General features: G+C 40.2%; 3 protein-coding genes across 3 annotated transcripts; 1 reads left to right on the top strand and 2 right to left on the bottom strand.

Annotated features, from left to right (window-relative positions):
• Positions 1-2,700: 2,700 nt before the first annotated feature.
• Positions 2,701-8,036, bottom strand: enc3 (ectodermal-neural cortex 3). Its single transcript, XM_010781546.1, has 3 exons — positions 7,797-8,036; positions 4,624-5,658; positions 2,701-3,476 (listed from the first exon to the last, which is right to left on the bottom strand). The coding sequence occupies exons 2-3, from the start codon at positions 5,644-5,646 to the stop codon at positions 2,730-2,732; spliced, it is 1,770 nt and encodes a 589-aa protein (XP_010779848.1). The 5' UTR covers positions 5,647-5,658; positions 7,797-8,036; the 3' UTR covers positions 2,701-2,729.
• A 4,823-nt stretch (positions 8,037-12,859) lies between these two features.
• Positions 12,860-15,493, top strand: timm13 (translocase of inner mitochondrial membrane 13 homolog (yeast)). The gene is made up of 3 exons (XM_010781545.1): positions 12,860-13,159; positions 13,713-13,781; positions 14,902-15,493. The coding sequence occupies exons 1-3, from the start codon at positions 13,040-13,042 to the stop codon at positions 14,998-15,000; spliced, it is 288 nt and encodes a 95-aa protein (XP_010779847.1). The 5' UTR covers positions 12,860-13,039; the 3' UTR covers positions 15,001-15,493.
• A 486-nt stretch (positions 15,494-15,979) lies between these two features.
• tmprss9 (transmembrane serine protease 9) lies at positions 15,980-20,516 on the bottom strand (the record flags this gene model as incomplete). Its single annotated transcript, XM_010781547.1, has 3 exons — positions 15,980-17,130; positions 19,334-19,470; positions 20,229-20,516. Coding segments are annotated over 3 exons (587 nt in total), but the record flags the coding sequence as incomplete, so codon positions are not given.
• Positions 20,517-20,624: the final 108 nt, after the last annotated feature.

Genomic DNA, 20,624 nt, shown 5'->3' with positions numbered 1-20,624 from the left:
GTTTCATCGACTAGCCCCTCAATCCTCTCCTTGTTTCATCTACTAGCCCCTCAATCCTCTCCTTGTTTCATCTACCATCCCCTCAATCCTCTCCTTGTTTCATCTATTATCCCCTCAATCCTCTCCTTGTTTCATCTACTAGCCCCTCAATCCTCTCCTTGTTTCATCTACTAGCCCCTCAGTCCTCTCCTTGTTTCATCTACTATCCCCTCAATCCTCACTTTGTGCAAAAAACCCTGAAAACACCTCAGGAAAGATGTATAATCTGTCATCACACATTAATCTGTGAAAAAGGCCAGCTGTCATTGCATCAGGCCGAGCAATTATTCACCTATATGTTACATCTAACTCTATCATATTTTCATAGCCTTGAGATGTGTCCTTCCTTTTTAATCCCAACAACCTCCCATGCTCATAAGAAACTTTTCAGACTTTACTTTGAGCAGAACAGATTGTGTCTGTCAGCACATATGGTACTTTGTTTTTGTCCTTCAAAGCACTTTGAGAAAGGAGCTGTGTGGGTAATGTATTATTTATTACTTGTATTAAATCAGTTGACTTTTTTTGGGTGGGGGGGGTTTAATCATGTTGAAGTAAGTAGTGTATAAGCATATACTTATTATAAGAAGGACGGTTTTGTATCTAAGGTTTTTGCATTTGGACCAGTGCCATCTTGGTTTTTGGAACCAGAAATAAAGACTTGGCAAATTGACACAAAAAATAAATAAATAACTAAAAAAAACACACCTCAAAAGGGTTGAAGTTAAGAAACATGAGGCTCATCCTGATTGGACCACACTGCAGTAGCTACCTGTCAATCATTACATTGCTCAGACCTACACCTACCTTGCTTTGTTATATATGTTACACTTAAAGGGACTATAATGTACAAAACTAACATCCTACTGTATTGAAGAAGACTTGAAACATGTGATTTAGACCAGAAAATAATCAGAAAAAAGGTTTATCAAGTAAGATATATGGTATAGTTTATTCATAGACTTCTATACAATCAGACTTCTCTTCCCCTACTACTACTTTAAAGCAGTTTCACATTGGCTTAACTTTTAAAACTCCAAAGTAGCCGATTGTGTCTAAGACAAACAAAGGCTAATAATAGGATCATTTTCTCAGACTTCTACACAATCTGATTTATTTTCCATACTTGAAAACACAAAGAATTCAAGTTGTGGGCATTGGCTTCACTTTTCAGACCCCGAGGTTATAAGCTAATAAAAGTGTTTCTTTCTACTCTTATCTAAAGCTAACCCTAAGCCTACTTTGACTCCAAACCCTCCATATGTTAAACCCAGTGTGTCACAACACCTTTTACAACTTACAACTGTTTTGAGGTTCTGGCTCATCTAAAAAAAGGCATTCAGTTGACACCTGGGCTCCGGCCTTGCCTCTTTAACCCCGACCCGGCCCACTTCAAGCCCAGATCTGACCCCTGAATCTCCACCTTGCTCTCCTCAGTGACAGAGCTCTGTGTTGTAGCTCTCGCTCTGTAATTACCAGAACCGCTGACATTCCTCCTGCTCTCTAAAGCAGCACTGCTCCGTGTTTATCCAACACCCGGCAGACGCAGCAGCGAGGTAATGTGCAACTGTAACCACGAGCAACGCTGGAAACAGTCAGGGGTTTTAAACCGGCCTCGTCCGGTTCAAACTGACTCCTCTAGTGAACCATGGTGTGAAAGTTATCTGAAGATAGTAACTAGTTACCATAAAAGGAGTTCCTATAGCATCCAACATTACTAATTAGGGCTGAAGGATATGAAGAATATCTTTGACCAAATACCTTGATATTGATATTGAAGGTTAGCCATTGAACCGTTGGCAGAATGCTTAAACCATGAAAATGTTGATGGATAATGGTAATGAATATATCAGGTCTAAGTGGGTTAAGGCAATTAATAGAACAGCTACAAGTATAGTACATTCAGAAAATGGCATCGATACTCTGTAATGCAGCCTTTACAACCAGGAAGAACCACCACTTTTTTTATACAGGTAATTTATACCTGGCTGCAAAATCCTTAGAACCGTTACAAGGTGTGTTTTTTGCATTTTGTAAATTGTGTAATTTGCTGCTGTTAAATACCATCAAACTATGTGCAATATGTGCAATATATACATTATATACATATGCCATTAATAACTGTGTAATATATACCTGGCTGCTAAATCCTAAGAACTGTTACAGGATTTGATTTTTTTTTTTTTTTACTTTTTTTTTTTTATAATATTTTTTATTATATCATAATTTAGTACTTTTTTTAACATATGTAACACTAAGCTGTCTGTGGCTCTTTCCTGCTGTAACGATGCAAATGTCCCCTCTGTGGGACTAATAAAGGTATTCTGATTCTGATTTTATTATAATAAATACTCTATATACACTTTTGCTTTTCCCTACTCTATTTATATTTTTATTTTATACTAATTCATTACACCGCACTTGACTGCTTCTATTGCAGTTCTGGTTAGATGCTAACTGTATTTTGTTGTCCCAGTACTTGTGCAATGACAATAAAGTTGAATCTCAACTCATCTAATTATGATATCCAAAATCAAACATGGTGTGTAGTCTCAAATCATGATGTTGATAAGAAAATTGACATTTTTCCCACACTAATATTAAAAGCACATATAATTGACTTTTTGTGTCAGTTTAAGGAAAAAACAACTACTCACCAAGTCTGTAGAAACTTCAGAGTCAGTTTGTCTCTATGCTGGAAGGTACTTCCACGTGCTGACGAAGGCGGTGGGAATGAGGGAGTAGGGCACGCTGGTCACACTGTCCCAAGAGTCTGAAGAGGGGTCGTAACAGTCTAGAGTTTTACACCTCTGAGCCCCAAAGTACCCCCCGACCACATATAGTCTGTTTCCTGACGCCACCGCATGGCAGCTGATCCGTTTGGCCGTGACGTCTCCGAACTTCGTCCACTGGAACGTCTCGCTGTTGAACCGGTAAGCAGAACTGGCGGAGAACTCAGTGTCGCCTCCGATCACCACCACGTGATTTCCCACCACGGCTGCAGCAGTGTAGCGCCACAATTGTGGGCAGGAAGCGGGCACGGTCCATCGGTTCTCGCAGGGGTCGAAGCACTGGACCTTGGGGTATTTGTCCCTGTTTACACTGGTTCCCCCAAAGGCAAAGAGTTTGTTTTTGGCACCAACGACGGCAGCGTTGCTCACCCCTTCTCGGAGCGGAGCCACCAGCGTCCATTTGTTGGTTTGAGGGTCGTACTGCTCCACCTGCTTCAGAGACACAGATGGAGATGCGGGGAACGACCCTGCGAGAGAAGTGTGTCCTCCGACCACGTACAGCATGTGGTCGAGCTCCGCCGACCCGTGTCCGAATCTGGCTACAAGCATCGGGGAGGCTTTGGACCACTCGTCGTGTAACGTGTCGTAGACCCAGACGTCTTTGGAGGCCCCGTTCTCAGAGCCACGTCCTCCAGTAACATAAACCTGAGACAAAGAGAGAGGACATAAGCTGTATACTCTTGTGGTGCTAAATTAAGCAAAAAAAGGATATATTTTAGTCATTAAAACTGGCAAATACTAACTCAAATTTGCAATTATGTTCATTTTTATTTTAATTTTAAGCTCAAACAATATCCCAAATTGGGATCAGTCAAGCACAATTAATCAAATCTTACACTAAATGTTAGGGATGCACCGAATATTCGGCCACCGAAAATTATCGGCCAAAAATGGTTAAAAAGGCCCTTTCGGCTTTTTGTTTTGATTTCAAGTGGTGGAGTAATCCTGAAGTGGTGAAAGTCTTTGCAGTTACACCCCCTGGATAAATGTCAGCTGAACACGTTTTACAAATCGCAATCCGCGCCTCTTTCTCTGATATTTTTAAATATCTCCAAGCGGCAGACATGTTGGCTGTGAGCCAGCCGCGAGCATGGTCGCGCGCCGTGCTTGTCGCCGCGTTTTGATTACGTCATCACAACAACACGTTAGGTTACCAAACTTATCGGTGCATGTGTTGTTGTTGATGGCCTGGCTGTTACAGTCTTTATTTACACTAGTTTGTTGTAGGCCTACTGGCCTAGATGTTTATGCAGTTTTAAAGCACCTTGGCTTTGTTCTGAATGCACTTTGTTGTAGTTATCCTACAGAGAAAAGAAAATGCACTTGACTTGGAATTAATGTACTGTATGCATTCAAAAGTGCTGAATAAATGTTTTATGGACCCATAATAGTGATTATTATTTAAGTTAAGTTAAGTTAATTTAAGTTAAGTTAAGTTTTGCCATAATCATGTATTTTTCCATAATCAGGTAGCTGAACAACATTGGCAAAAAATGTATACATTATATTTATATATATATATATTTCTATTAATCATTTTCGGCCTTTCGGCATTCGGTTTTCGGCCAACTGTTTCCTATTTTCGGTATCGGTTTCGGCCAAGAATTTCCCATTCGGTGCACCCCTACTAAATTTCTTCATTAAATTGGTCATTTGTCAAAACAGGCTATATTTCATATAGAACCGATATGAAATGACCTATCACAGGAAACATTTCAGACACATTCAGAGCCACATTCTATCAAAAATGATATTCAAATGCACACAATTGAAGTATGGATCATATATTTACCTTGCATCCAATAGCACAGGCGCTACATTCCTTCCGGGGGCTGGGGATGTCTGTTTTGGGCGTGATCTCCTTCGTCTTGTTGTCGATCATGTAGACTTTATCACACATGAACGTCTGTCCTCCCAGCAGCAGCAGGGCCTGGCTCACCTTCCTCGGCCGGGCGCAGAACCCCGTCACAATGCCATCGTTCTGCAGGATCCTCATTTTGCACCGTACAGCATCTTCCACGATCTCCCGGCCCACTTTGTGGCACATCACCAGCTCCTCCGAGGCCACGTTCTTCAGCAGATACGTCTCGGGGAGCAAAGCCAAGCGGACGCATCGCAGCAGTTCGGGGAGTTCACTGTGCCGGTGCTCCATGTCCGCTTTGACCCAGTCGATTACAGCCTCGTACACCAGGCACTCGTCCTCCACCTCCAGCTCCTCGCTCAAGATCAGCTCCTGGACTTTGTCTCTGGGCAGGCTGAGAAAGTCCTCTGTTTTGAAAAGCGTAGCAAAGTTCGCCAGGCACATCCTCCACGACAGCTCGTAAAGTCTCATGCATTGATGCGCGTCCGACAGCAGCATCATCCCAAAACAGTTCGACTGATCCAGGTTCTTCTCCAGAAACTCAGACGCCGCGTCCCGGATGTCGTGAAACTGAAGCATGTCGCCGGCCTCCAGGAGCGACTCGGCGTTTTCCTCGTTGATGAGGATCCGAGCGGAGTAGGCGTAGTCGAGCAGGAGCTCCAGCACCTCTGGGTGGAGGGAGTCGTGGAAGTCGACCTCGGCGTCGCGACTTTCTCTGAGCCCGCCGCTGAACATCGCCTCGAAGTATCGGCTGCAGGAGGCGAGGACGGCCCGGTGGCAGGGGAAGGATTTGTTCCCCGCTTTCAGGATAACATCTGTGAAGACTTTTCGTTTGCGCAGCAGGTTGAGCTGAGTCAACAGGCTGTCGGCGTGGGATGTTTTGTGGAAGAGGTGGATATTCATGGAGCCGGAACTAGAGCGAGACTTCCTGTTTTCATGATTACTGACAGACATCTTGACTTGGACCTAGAGGAGGAACAGAGGGTGACAACTTATATAAGAACATGTTTTAAAAAACAGCCGCACCTTTGTGTTTGTTTGAACCGGCCGTTTATAACAAATGGACAGGAGGAAGAGATCTTATCAGGTCATGTCATGAGCCGTCCTTTTGATGTGAACGCCGCTATAAACACTCCTCCCTTTTTATGATTATACACAGCTGATGAATGGGTTGTTCAGGAATAAAAGCGCTCATATCAGTAGGCTTAGGTAACAACGGATATAAACTTCAGCCTTCAGACATGAAAGGAGATCAGATAAGGAGCACTCCCACACACGACCTGCATGTGTACACTTCCAAATCAACTAAAAGGCTAACTTCAGAAACCTGCATGTGTCCACTTCTAAATCTGAATTCTCAACTGGCTTTTTAATTCATTCTACTTTCCTTCTGTGGTGCGAAGTGTCAGGCAAAGTAGCAACACCTTGGGTGTGTTGCCCTACATCACATCGTTCCACCCCTATAAACATTTCATGGCAGTGAGTCACGTCGTGGCGCAGAGAGTGGATCGCTCCCTGCAGCCTGAGCTGTTCCTCGGCTGGCTCGAATGCAAGAAGGTGTCAAAGCGTTCAGGCTCATATACGATGTGACACCTCCAGTCCAGCTCCTTCGGGATGGAATTATGTAACCACAGTGCAACAGATGAAAAAGACCAATCCATCTTTTGATCTCAAGCGCAGTGGTTAGACAGGCCTGCAGCCGTTCTTCATTAAGTGGGAGGAGGATGGTGATGCCAAATTGAATATGTATTTAACTTTAAGGCTGAAATTACAGCTAGACGATATAGAGAAAATTACATTTCATAACATTTCTAAACACGTTGATAACTATATTGCGGCAATATTGTGGGGTTGACTTGAAGTCCTTTCACACAATATTTATACAATGTCATCTTTGATATCAAGTCATCTGTATTATCAAAATTGCTACTACAATTATTTTTAAATGTTGTTGGACCTGTGACAGTGACAATAAAATAATTAAATTCAATGATAGTCAATACAGTTGGCTTTAGGGCTGAAACGAGGGGTAGGCCTAAGTGATATTGAGAAAATCAAATATCATCAATATTGCTTTTGATATTGTAAGGTAGACTGATTTTTTACAGAAAAAAACTGATTATATCCACATTTGATACATTTTTGCATTAAAATCTACTTTACGATTGATGGCCATTATGATTGCATCGCTAGTTATCTTCATGCTAAATATAAATTGGATTTTACACCAATATAACCACCAGTGTATAATGCACAGTACCGGCTAATAATGACTGTCCACAACTTGAAGCCGACCAAATAAATATCTTCCGCTTTAAAGCCTCCTTTGTTTCCCACCAGATAAATTTAAGTCGGCTATTCAATCCCACTGAAAGGGAGACTGAGGGCTTCCGTGGAGGGACTCAGCGTGAAATCCAATCGTATGTGTGCAGTAAATGTGAGACTGCGGTCCGCATGCTCTCCTCCAGTCAGCCTGCTCACATCACAGGAGCCGCTTCACCACCGAGACTCACACAGGCTCACATTTCGGAAGTTTGATAAATGTAGAACAAGCAGAGGAGGGAAGTAACCAAGTACATTTGCTCAACTGAAGTACAAGTTTAATAGTATTTAAAGGTTATGCTGCCTTGTACTTCTACTCCTCCACAATTCAGAGTTAAATGGTGTACCTGTACTCCACTACATTTAGTAACTTTACAGATCTGGATTAATGATGTGAAATATAATCAAGTCAGTGTTAAATCAGACTTTAGTTCCACCTGGAGTAAATTCACAAGCTACCCTGCAGTATACAAAGCCATTCAAACTAGCTGCACCTTTACAAGCTTTGAGAACACTTTAATGAGCAATCATTATAAAACACATCATATATATTATTCTGAAATGGACCAATCTGCAGAATGATTACTTTTGATACTTTAAGTATATTTTGATGCCAATACTTTTGTATTTTTACTTGAGTAACATCTTGATTGCAGGACTTTTACTGCAACAGAGTATTTCTACAATCTGGAATACTTCTACTTGTATTCAAGTACAATATCTAAGCACTTTCACCTCTGGAAATAAGCAGGAACCGATACTTATTTTTAAATCTCTCTTACCTTGATAGGCGCACTGAGCACGGTTGATCCGGGTATGTTGACTTGTTCCGTTGTTGAGTTGTTTGAAGTTAATTTAGACACATTCCGAGTTTAAAACTGCATCATTTCCTGAAGTGTCGGGGAATGGTTGATCCATGTGTCTGCGGTGCGAGTTTCGGGATTAAATATGCATTAAAAAAGAAGAAAACACTGTTTAAAGTTGAGGTTTTGTTGTCGGGAAGCCACGCAGCTTGCAGGAGAGCAAAGAGCGAACAGAGAGAAAGAGCCGAGCAGCCGTACTGTCCTCAGAGGCTCCCCCCCCTCTTCCACTGGCCCCGCCCCCTTTTCCTCACCGTCCAATGGGATATCATTCTGAAGCCCTTTATTCTCTATCCAACTTCAGGGTCAATGCACTGCATCATTGGAGAATAGCATTGCACTGAACAATGAAGAATACCAGTCTCTGTGTGCTTCACCTGCCTGATGTTTAAAACTTTCACTTAGAGGAAAGTTTGCCTCGAGTATTAAAGGAAAGGAAAGTTTATTTTTGTAAATGTATTATCAGAATCAGAAATCAGAATCAGAAACAGGTTTATTACCAGTTAGGTTGACACGTAGCCTAGGCTACGAGGAATTTGACTTGGTGTGGTGGTGCATACATAAAAGTAAAGCAACATTTGAAAACAAAGATAGAAAACTATTTTATTTTCTAAAAGTAATGCAAGGTGATAAAAAAGACAGGATTATAAAATAATAAAATACCAGCATATAGTGCAATGAGAGATTTCAATGAATACAACCAGATTTGATTCTGAATATTTGTGTTATCTTGAGAGGAAATTAGGTTTGGGGACACTTGCTCTTTATTAGAATAAAAAAATGATTGAAAATATTAAAAAAATATATGTATTTCATTATTATTATTATTATTATTATTATTATTATTATGAAATATTAAGCAGTAGTTGCAAAAAACAATATTAACATTCGTGCCTAATATTTTGTATCCTCATTTTTATATTGAAATGTGGAGCATTGTTTTTGCCAGAAATCCAGAAAAATGTGTATGAATTATTTTAAAATAACTACTTTTTTAAAATGTGTTGTATAGTTGAGTAATGCTGTCTGTAATTAAATGTTATTGCGAGACATGAAGGTCTAAATACCACCTCCATGTGGCCATCAATTACATTTTGAGGGAGAAATACTGAAGCCTTATCCTGTTGTTGGCCTAAAAGTAGTCGAATTGAAACATGCTGAATCTAAAAAGACTGGAATCAGCCAACAAAATATCCACCGTCTACAAGTTTTTGATGAATAAGAGACCTCCCCTGGTTGCTAGAATTAAAGAAAATTAGATTAACATCACGACCACCAACACTGTGTTTACCCAGATATTAATACCTAAGACACATTGATTTAGCACCAGGCACAGCTTGGCATATGTTGCCAGCTCCACATAACCAGCAGTCTTAATGATCATATGATGGCAGGGTAAAGTCCCTCTGAGGACCATGAGATCGTTTCTCCGGCTGAATTCCTCACATTTTCTGAAGGATTTAAGTACTCGTGAGTTATCGGGACGAGGCCAGCCGGAGACAGCCTGCACATACAGGTAGAAGTTATGAAACGTGGTCAATATTAAGTATATACTGTAAGTAAAAGTTGGTTGAAAGTATAGCATTTCACGTTCCCTTACTTTAACTTTAGATGCTGAAAACTGTTGATCAGTGTTTCCCAAATCCCAAGATTGACTAATGAAATTAAGTATATTTATTCATAACTGTATTTTAAGTACAACTATTGAGGTAGTTGAAAGTGTCAATTTTTTTGCTACTTCCAATGCATTATATTTTAGAGGCAAATATTGTACTTTTCACTCCACTATATTTATTTTACCCTCCATCTCCTTTTTACATTTAAATACTCATTTTATGCTCATACGATATGATGCACTGCTGTTATCTACCCAGTATTTAAAATATAAATGTTTGATATTTGACTATTTAAAAGGTAATGGTCTCTACAGTGACAAACTTCAACTTTAACATGGAATGAAATGTAATTAGAACAATTATTATAATATTCTAAAATACCCTAATACTGTGAAAAGGGCCAAGTCTTTTGTTTTTGAAACTTAAAGTACATGTTTCTGATAATACTCCTGTACTTCTACTTTTACTTGTATTGAAGTATTTTAAGACCATAGTAATTCTTCTTTTACTTGACTAAAGGCTCAGAGTACTTTTTACTTCACTTGCATTTTCTATTCATTTCTGTAACAGAACAAAACAAGAATCAACTTATACTTAAAATAAATAAATTAGGTTATAAGAATTCCAAGAAAGACAGAGCCAATAGGAGAATTAAGCTTTGTTTCTGTGCCAGTCTCTTGGCTGAGATATGTCCCAACATGCCTTCATGTGTAATTAACAACCACTAATAATGGCTTGACTCCATTTAGGTGTGCCAGGTCCAGAGGCATGTTGTTGTGCAGTCCAGGGCCGTCCCTTGCCAACTTGGGCCCCAAGCACATTGTGAGATGAGGCCCCCCCTCCCCCCAACCGACAGGAGTGAAAAAATAAATGTTAGAAACAAAGTACTTTGCAAATATAATTCCTGTTTATTATTATTATCAACACAGTTACTTTTTTATACAGTGAGGTAAATGGTAAATGTGCATGTATGTCGTTCAGTATGCGTTTACAGGTGAATACGTCTGCATTTCCTGCCAAATACTAGCCTCAAAAAGATTAAAATATAATGAATGCAAATAAACTACTTCTACTAATAATAATAATCATAATCATAATCGGTGCGGGGAGAACTGCGCTGAGAACTGCGCACAAGCTGAGCTCATACGCCAAGGCCCCCTGCGCGAGGCCCCCTGCGCAATGTGAGGCCCCATGCAGTCTGCATGATCGGCCTGTAGGGAGGGACGGCCCTGGTGCAGTCTGGCTCTTTGCCTTCTTGGGACACTTAAATGGGAAAGAGTTTATGTTAAATGCTGCACCTGTTCTTTTCAGGAAAAACATTGACTGCATAAAAAAACACCATATGGAAACTCAGCCCAGTCTGATTGGTTAGCTGGCCGGCTCTGTTGTGATTGGTCAACCGCCTAGAAATGTTCCGCCCCTTAGCCTATCACGTACAATGTGTTGGAGCGTTAGCCAATAGAAGCACTCGTGTTCCATAGAGATGTAACTATGTTCAGGAAGTAAACAAAGGAGTCCAATGGAGGCGTTTCAGGGCAGGGGGGATAAGGGATTTTAGCCTTTGCAGACCATTTACATGCACTAAAACCTATACTGTCTAACACACTACAGGAAAGAGAAACCCATAAAAGCATAATAGGGCCCCTTTAAGTAAAAGTAAAACCACAGTCTACCAAATAGTTTTTTCGTGATACCAAGTTTTAACTTGCTGTCACCGCCGGAAGAAAAATGTTTTTGAGCCATGACCATTGTCCTGTTATCTCGGCTGAACAACATTTGTTATTTCAAGTTAATGCCATAAATAACTTGTGATCTCCAGAAAAAAACTAGTTGTCATAGGATACCTAAAGAAAATATATGAGGGTGTAAACACATGTCCTTATATGGCTTCTGTTGAGTCTCTTGTTCCTCCCTAGGGATTCAAACTTGACTCCTACTTATATCTCAAGCCACTCACATCTTTTTTTACACTTGAAAGCCTTGGAGTAATCACCTGCAGCGTTGTGTAACCTCAAAGTTTGACACCATAAACACACTCATGGTGCTTCACATTCTCATTGTTGCCGCTGCTCGTTGAAGCCTCCCTTGTTGCAGACTGGGTTCAAAATGCTTTCATACACACAAGTGTGCCTTAAGGAGATTAAGAATTTAAGAAGATTAGAATAATGAACTCATGATTGTAATCTAGGGTTAATTCATTTTGCTGCACTTTAACACAACCCCCCATTCAGTTCATGGCTTTGAGCCCAAAGGATTAATGTATGTGTGTTTTTGCATGGGCTTGGGTTTTTAACCGGTCATTAATTACTGCGAGGCGGGCACGCCACTAATCAGACCCCCCGTAATTATTCCTCAATGCCCCCAGCGTTGCATCAAGCCAGTCACACAGTGTCGGTTGACAGTGACAGTAACCGTCGCTCCATTGTTTGCCTGCAGACTCACTGTACCACTGATTTGTTCACTCGAGGCAGGTGGTCCTCTCAGTGAGGTTATCCCGTCTGAAACATAAGGAGAAGGGGTCGTCCTCGGGCCCCCGACTCAACGCCAAACAATGCAGAGCTTCTTATGACCTTCTATTTACGTCTTACAGCCTCCTGCTTTCCACATAGTTTGGGGTAAATGCTTCATCTATTTGCTGACACAAGTTGTCACAGTAATTACATTGGTATGATGAATGAATCTCTGCAATTATCCAATGGATAAAGGGGAATAAAAAGGTTGACATTATACAACTTGGATGTATGTTATTCATGTTTATATTGAATTTATTTTGATTTATTTTCCAATAAAGCCTGCTGTGGAAGATATAGGCTATGAGATAAATGGTTGTTGTGATGTTTCACAAGTAAATATAAATCAAATAATTAACACATTTTGCGCTTATTTATCACTGCACAGCATAACATTCAAGTTCACTCATTTAAAAAAATAAAATGCATATTGCTTCTCTGTAATTGTTGTGCACATGACAGCAAATACCTTTCTTTTGGCATTACATATTGGTTTGTTAATAATTACAATACAATTATTTTCGTAAGAGTCAAGGCAGACAGTCCTAAAATGGCCCCTAACCTGCTGTACATCACATGTTTGATTTACAATGCAGTGACATAATATGCATAACGTTGCAATCAGTGATGAACTATCTTTCTAACAGATGCTTGATTTTGTATTAAATCTCATAATCAAACAATTTGTGCATTAAAATATTGAATGATATGGAAAGAAAATCTATATCATGTATTGGTAGCACACAAAGGACTCTAATTCCTTTCATTAAAGTTGAATAGTGTTATACATTATTAGAGTATATCACCACCGCGTGGCCAACATGGATGTATATTAAGAACTGTACCTCAATCGTACCAGCTGTCAAAAAACTACACTTCCCAAAATCGGAATCCCCCTTATGCGGAAGTGACGTGTGCAGACTTCCGCCGCTGTCAAGGGCACTGAAAACTAACGTAAGCCGAACCTAAAGGTAGCTGTACACACGTGTGTCTAAAAACACCGATAAAGCTTCAGTTTTCGGTAACGTTTACGGTAGAAATGGAAGGCTATGGTTCAGACTTCTCTGCCGGTGGGGCTGGTGGAAAAGTGGACACCGGGACCATCATGGAACAAGTTAAAGTGCAGATCGCGGTGGCTAACGCTCAGGAGCTGCTGCAGGTAAACCAATGGAGAAACATGCTAAGCTAACAAGCTAACACTTCACTTAGTAGAGTTACGTTATGTAGATATATTTATTTGGGGCGTTATGAGCACCATTATGAGTCAAGTCACAACGTTTCATGAAGATATATATATGTAATGTATATGTTAATGAAGTAAGCTTGATAGAAACAGCAGTATGAATGGAATTGCTTTGACATAATGTAACATCAATGTGCAAAAAATGTAACCTTTAATCTCTTTAACCTAGAGCTGACCTCGACCAAATCATTTCCTAGTAAACTAGCACATTTTGTAGACTTATCGATGACTTTGTTCAATTGAAACATTTGTAAGACTTTTCCAAAAGCAAAACTTTGAGGATGAGTTTCTTGGAATATTAAAAAAAAACTAGACTAAAACCTAAACAAACAATAAGTCGACTAAGACCTAAAGCAGTATACATGTGTGTAGGGATTTGACCATTTCACCTACAGAAGGTCAACTACAGATGATGGGAACTCTCAGCTGTTAGTAAGACATGATAATAAACAATGTGTTTGTGTTTCAGAGAATGACAGACAAATGCTTCAAGAAGTGCATAGGGAAACCTGGGAGCTCGCTGGACAACTCTGAGCAGGTGTGTTATGCTTTAAGATGTCAAAAAGATATCTAGGAATTGACTGAAACCAGTATTCATTTCTCTCAGCTTTGATCATCCCAAAACAGGATCCACTGCTTTACTTTAATTTTCATGATAGTGAAAGGAATCCACAGATTTTTGACTTTGGGTCGGACAAGACAAGTCATTTTGTAATATGTCAACTAATACATTATAGTAGGGCTAGGGAATATGGAGAACAACAAATATATTTTGTTTATAGAATGCCTGTATTCATATTCTTAAAAGGCCCATGTCATGCTTTTCCGGTTATTACCCATCCCCTTGTGTGTTATGTAGCTTTTTCTGCATGTAAACGGTCTGCAGGGTCACAAAACCTCAAAGTACACCCTGTAGAGAGTAAAACTCTAACACAGAAAATACCTGTCTATGCTGCCCCAGAACGCCTCGTTGGACATTTCTCTTTTTCCATTGTTTACTTCTTGGGTATAGTGACGTATTTCGGGTGTAGTGACGTAACATAACTTAACGGCTCCGCTGACTTCCTCACACACACACTGACGGCCACTGGGCTCACAGGAAGGGNGTCGCCTCGGCAATTCAATCAATGCACACACTGACGGCCACTGGGCTCACAGGGGGGGGGGGGCAGGAGCTCCAACAAGCCGATGCTGTATGAGAAACCAACGTGAGTTTGGAAAATATAAATATATTTTAGCAGACCTCAACAATGGAATTATGATCAGTAGAAATGGCCATGACATGGGACCTTTAAACATCGATATTGTAGGATTCACTATTGGTGCTTACAGAAATTAGACAAATGATAAATAATCATTAGTAATGTGGATACAATGCCTAAAGGCAAATAATAGAAGCGCAAGAATAGAATATTACATCTCTCTACTGTAATGAACACTTCATACCTTGAAATGAATACAATATCAAAATATAAGATGACACCAAGTCTTGTAACATGGTATTGATGTTGTACTGATACATTGCCCAGCACAACATTATAGACCCAATTGTTTTTCAAGGAAATACTGGGCTGAATGATTTGTAAAAACCAGGATGGTTTGTTGCATTCTTTTAAAATGATCAGAATGTATTTGTATGTGTCTGCTCTTCCTCACAGAAATGCATCGCCATGTGTATGGACCGGTATATGGACGCCTGGAACACGGTGTCCCGAACATACAACTCCAGACTACAGAAGGAAAGAGCTCGCATGTGAACGCCTCTCTCTGCACCCGTCCCTTCCTCCCTGTGCTGCTCAGTGAGGAGCAGCAGGTGTGTTTCCACTGGAGGCTGAAGCTGTGCACTCACAGGTGTGTGTGTGTGGCTGCAGCAGAACATCATCATCATCATCACGATACCTCAGACAGGCAGCAGAGCCGGTGGACTCGAGCCATAACAAAGTCTCTATGGACATTTTCCTTTTGCTCCGAGGAACTGTTATAAAGTTTGATTAAATGTGTTTTTATGTTATGAGTAGTTAATACGTAAACATACATTGTTAAAACATGCACCTGCATACTTTATGTAATTGATGAGAATTGGACGCTCTACATTTCCCGTTGGAGTGAACATAAGTGTGAATGTGTCTCCAAGTAAAACCTGTAATTGTCTGACCACTGTCCAAGTGTATCCCATATCTCGAGCAGTGCATGCTGGGATATGTTCCAATAATGTATGCAGATTAAAAAAATAAATGTACTGTTTTGCAATCAGGGCTGAAACTCACACTTTTTTTCTAGATTAATCACTTGGTCTATAAAATGTCAAAATATTGAAAAAGTGCCATCCCTTTTTTTTTTAATGTCTTGTTTTGTCTAAAACCCAAATATATTTACTAAAGTATGAAAGTACACAGTAAAGATAAAATCTCCATATTTGACGGGCAGTAAAACAGAATTGTTGCCACTTTTCATTAAAAAGGAACAATTATCAACGTTTTGAGGCGGTTATTTTCCTTTGGATAGACTAACAAAGTAGTCGACTAATTGTTCCAGCTGTAGTTAGATTGTGGCACCCTTTAAAATCAGTCAACAGCAGCACGATGGCTTTTTGGAGCAACATGTTTTAACTACAGTGGGGCTTCAATGGAAACACTGACACTCTGCTGCCTTCCAATTGAGGTGAAATCTTTGTGTGCAAGAGTCTGTCAAATTGGGGCACATGATAACTATAAACAGGACTTTCAATGGCTCCATAAAACTGCTCAGTGTGCCCATTATTTCATTGTGTTTATGCCCGGAGAGACTAAACAATTGTGCCAGGAGAACAAGCAGCACGGCAGTAATAACCCCCCCAGGCTTTCCTTGACATGCCTTTTCTTTAAAAGACCTACTTAAAATGAAAAAGGAAGACTTGTTGAGCAACTTGGTGTTTTCACAACCGTGAACCTGACATTCACAAGCCTCCAAACAGACGGATATCAAAGTACGCCTGGAGAACAAAACTGTTTTGTCTGACCTGTTTTCTAGTTGTCACTCTATCTGCCCCCTCCACAGAGGTGGGCTTGTTTCAGGAGTGTGTGTGTGTGTGTGTGCGGCTTGTCAGATGTCTCGGAACCACAATCTTCCTTCCTTTATGTAGAGAGCCACTACAGCTACTTTCAGTGTGATTGTGAGAAAAAGGAACCATTTTCAAGAAGTAATCAATAAATCTCATCAACCAAAATCCTCTCTTGAGTCCAAGTGTATCTACATCAACAAATAAACTAGGAATTTACCAAACAAACTTTTTAAAAAAGAAATATATTTTTCCCAGAAACCCACTTTTCACTCACAAATCTTACATTTACATCTTAGTCTTTTTTTCTGAGAATATACAAAAAAAGACAACCCATAAATGAACCACATTATATTCTGAACCCCACACAAAATGAAAATAAAAATTCACCATGAAAATCAAGTTTACCAATCGGAAAAATAATAAATAACTGAAATAAATATTTTGAATGCATGTGCTAGCAAAATGTCCATAAGCCACGACTCAGTGTTCTCCTTAAAGACGATGATAGTCCCAGTTCAGATGACCGCACAGTATTACAAACAGCACCAGAAGGTCACGTGGAAACTATCAATGAGTGGCTTATTAGCATGACTTTAGTCCCTCATACAGTACATATTTTAAGGAGATATTGAAGGAAAATCCTCTGTATCCGTGTCATATTTTCAGCACCTTTTTTTCACCTTCTTCAGAAAGGCAGGTATGTAGAAATCCATTTCCGGACCGACGTCGTACGAGTGTAAACCCCCGGGAAACCAATTCGTCCACAGCCATGTCCCCAGCTGGTGACTCCGGCAACAAACCAGTGACCGGACGGCTCCCGGCAAGTCAGAGGGCCTCCAGAGTCACCCTGGAGAACGGGAGAGAGTAAAAGTGTTAAAGGTCTCCTATCATGCTATTGTTAGGCATATATTATGGGTCTCAGATATATACAAATATATAAAAACATGTCTATGATGTGTTTTGCTCAAGATACCAAACAGATCATGCATTTTAGACATCCCTCATATCCCTATGTTTCAGCCCTGTTAGAGAAACGCTGATTCTGGGAAGCTAATGCCTGCTCAGAATTCTACCGGCAGATACAGTTAAATTCTGCCGTGATTAAATGCCATATCATGTTCCAAACCACATCAAGGATTATTATTCTTTTACCTGGTTAAATAAAGGATATATATATTTCTGAAACAGTATCGAGCTGAAATCCTTTTTTTATTTCCTGCTTTTTTAAACATTGTGGGTGTTTCTCAATCTCGAGTAAAGCTGAGCCACTATTTCAAGGATACTACGTCATCGAGTCTCGCCGAAGGACTGTTTCAATGTCCAGGATACTTCTACCGAGGCTGGCGTACTTCGTTGCGGGAAATTTTGAGGCTGCACATGTGTAGACTTCGCGGTCTTAAAATCCCCACAATGCTTTGCGCACGGAACAATTTCCGAAATTTTTGGCGGAAAATGTAAGGCGCACTTGCTAGCCTGTTCGCTTCCCGAGGCTAGGAGGTATTCTTGCCTCGCTTCTTAAGGAACTCACTCGGAGGTACATGTGCTACCAAGCAAGCCTCCTCGACATTGAGAAACACCCACTCTCTCCAGTACAGGTTAGCTCTGAGTGTTAGCGATGCTAATGTAAACAAAGACCATATTACGTCCAAAACACGTCAGGCATTGTTTCTGATAGCAACTTTCTGATAGGCCCGTGGGTCCACATTTCCGATATTACGTCATATCGGACGCAAATCTGGATCAGCTCCGTTGAAGCCCAGTTTTTAGAGATTTGGGTACGGAGGAAAAGAGAGTTTTATTTTCTGCCACTTTGTGAGTTCCCCGACACACCGGTAGGTCCCCTTTAAATAACCTCCTTGCACAGAGGTCTCCGGCATGTAAGGATGAATAAAATGATTAATTAAGGATGAGCAGGGGAGCAGAAGAGTGAGCTTCAGAGAGAATGTCATTTGGCTCGCTGATGGGATGCCAGGTGCTTTGACCGAGACAGGAATGCACGAGGGTTTCCTTACATGAGAAGATTAAAGCGAGGGGAAAGGGGGCTGTGTATTTTATTTGGGAACATAGTCTACTCTCCGCAAAAGTACTGAAAGTGCAAAACATCAAATGCATCACGTATTTCCAAATTATGAATTATAAATATGCTGATGACTCCTAGGAACATCTAAGAAGTTATATGCAACATTTACTTTTGCTCTGACTGGGTTAAGAATCCACTATAAAAAATATTTATTGGAGCCATAATCCTATTTTCTATTTCCTCTTAGCACTTTTTCAGATTAGATATACTCAATTTATCACAAATTGGAAATATGTTTTGTTACAGCAGCATAGAAAAAAGGCATTGCACATGAATTGAAACCATACACAGTAAAATAAGTAAACATATTCACAATAGAAGATACTGCACACTATATAGATATATACAGACTAAGTTAAAATACACTATACCCTACTACTAAAACATATATAATCATAGGATAAATACATTATAAAGTGTGCAATGTATTTGCCGTTTTTAAATAATTGTTTTTATGTTTATTTTTGTTTGATAATCGCACTGCTCAGATTCTGCACTACAAAAACTTGAAATCTTGCCAAGTATATTTGTCTAATATCTTGTAAGAATATGTCTCTACAGCTGATATAACACATAATAACTTCAGAAGTAACACTGCAGTGAGATATCGGGTCTTGTTTTTAGTAAGTTAAATAATGTTATTTTGAGTTGTATCTCAGATTCAACTTTTTTATATGTATTGGAAAATCACCAACTAACATCAGAAAACAGAAAACTTTGGAGTATTTGTGGCTTATATTGTAAAACAACATCTCCTGGTTCTGGTGAAATATAGTCCAAAATGAGTTCTCCCAGCTACTGTAATTACAAGATCTGATTTATCTGAATATCCCTTCTTATCTCAAGGAATCTTACCAAACACATTTTCATTTGTTCTGTTTCATTATTTTTTAAACTTGTTTTTGGAGCAGCATTTTTTCCAGTGTGCCAACATGAGATATTGTGTCACATTAAAGAGTCCAGTTCTCACCCAGCAGGTGTCCCTTCCTCCCTCCATGTATCCGGCACACATCATGTTAGGAGTCAGAGCGTCTCTGTACGGCTGTTTGCAGTCTGCCTGCTCGATGATGCTCACTGCAGCCTTCTGCAGCATGTTGGTCAACGAGCCTGGCAGAAAAATAAAGCTTATATGAGTGGTAAACGCATTTTCACAAATACTTTAAATCTGATCATAACACGTGGCAACCTCCTCCGGGTTTAACAAGTGAAGCCAATGTGGAAAATGCAGTAAACACTTTTCTGATGAGTTTATGGTCTTAGTTGTTAGTGTTACATTGTTATCCATACAACAGGATGTCTATTTGGAATTAAAATAGACAATAAAGGGGGTATTTCTTTATGGTATGGCTACCTTGTGATGGACAGGTCGCTAAAACACATTGTCGTCCAACTTGGCCTCACGACTTTAACAATTTCACACTGAGTTTTCAGATCATAACAATTAATCAAGAGAGCAATGGCCAATATGCCAAACTCAAGGCTTTACAATGGTAATCATTAAAGTCAATATATCTACCTCTAATATAACATATCTACGGTTTCTGAAGGGTTAGTTATAAATATAGTTTGAACAGAACAATTATTGTGTTTTCATTTATTGTATAGTGGAAGGTATGATGAGGCTGTAAGGGAGTTCCTCAGTACAAAACATCCTTATTATAATTTAACAAAATGTTTGTAGCCTCAAGTGTTTTTTATTAAGTCTTACCATTATTACATAAATAATGTGAGAGCTTTTGCTCCGTTGTTAACAAACATTCCCTCCTGACAATCATGTCCAATTCTCCAGTTTTTTGTAGCATGTAACATTTTGATGCAATCATTAAATGCTTTCTATAACAATAATTGGATTTTGACTCTCTCACCTCCCTCCCTCATGGACCCCCAGCCTGTGACGTAGCACTCTGCCTCTTTGGGGAAGCGATGCACGGGGGAGGGGAGGCAGGCGGACTGGATGGTGTAGGACATGGGGGCTGGGACCGCCAGCTCCAACAGAGCCACGTCGTGCTCCATGGTGGAGCCGTTGAAGGCCGGGTGGATGACGACCCTCTGGATGGGGATCACCAGCGCTCCGATCCCCGAGCGCAGCACAGACCCCAGACTCACGGCCCAGTTAGAGGGGCTGGCGTCACTGCGGAGGGGAAAGATAAAGACTCAGTACAGATCTGGATGCAGGGATGACGTATTTACCCGGAAGTAAGCTGCTGGTTCCCTCGACAAAAAGCAACAGGATTTCTCCATAGGGTTTTGGAATATTGTAA

This window comes from Notothenia coriiceps, unplaced genomic scaffold (assembly GCF_000735185.1).
Source record: "Notothenia coriiceps isolate Sejong01 unplaced genomic scaffold, NC01 NC01_scaffold00023310, whole genome shotgun sequence".
NCBI lineage: Eukaryota > Metazoa > Chordata > Actinopteri > Perciformes > Nototheniidae > Notothenia > Notothenia coriiceps.
Note: the sequence above shows the minus strand (reverse complement) of the source record. Positions and strands in the feature narration are given on the sequence as shown.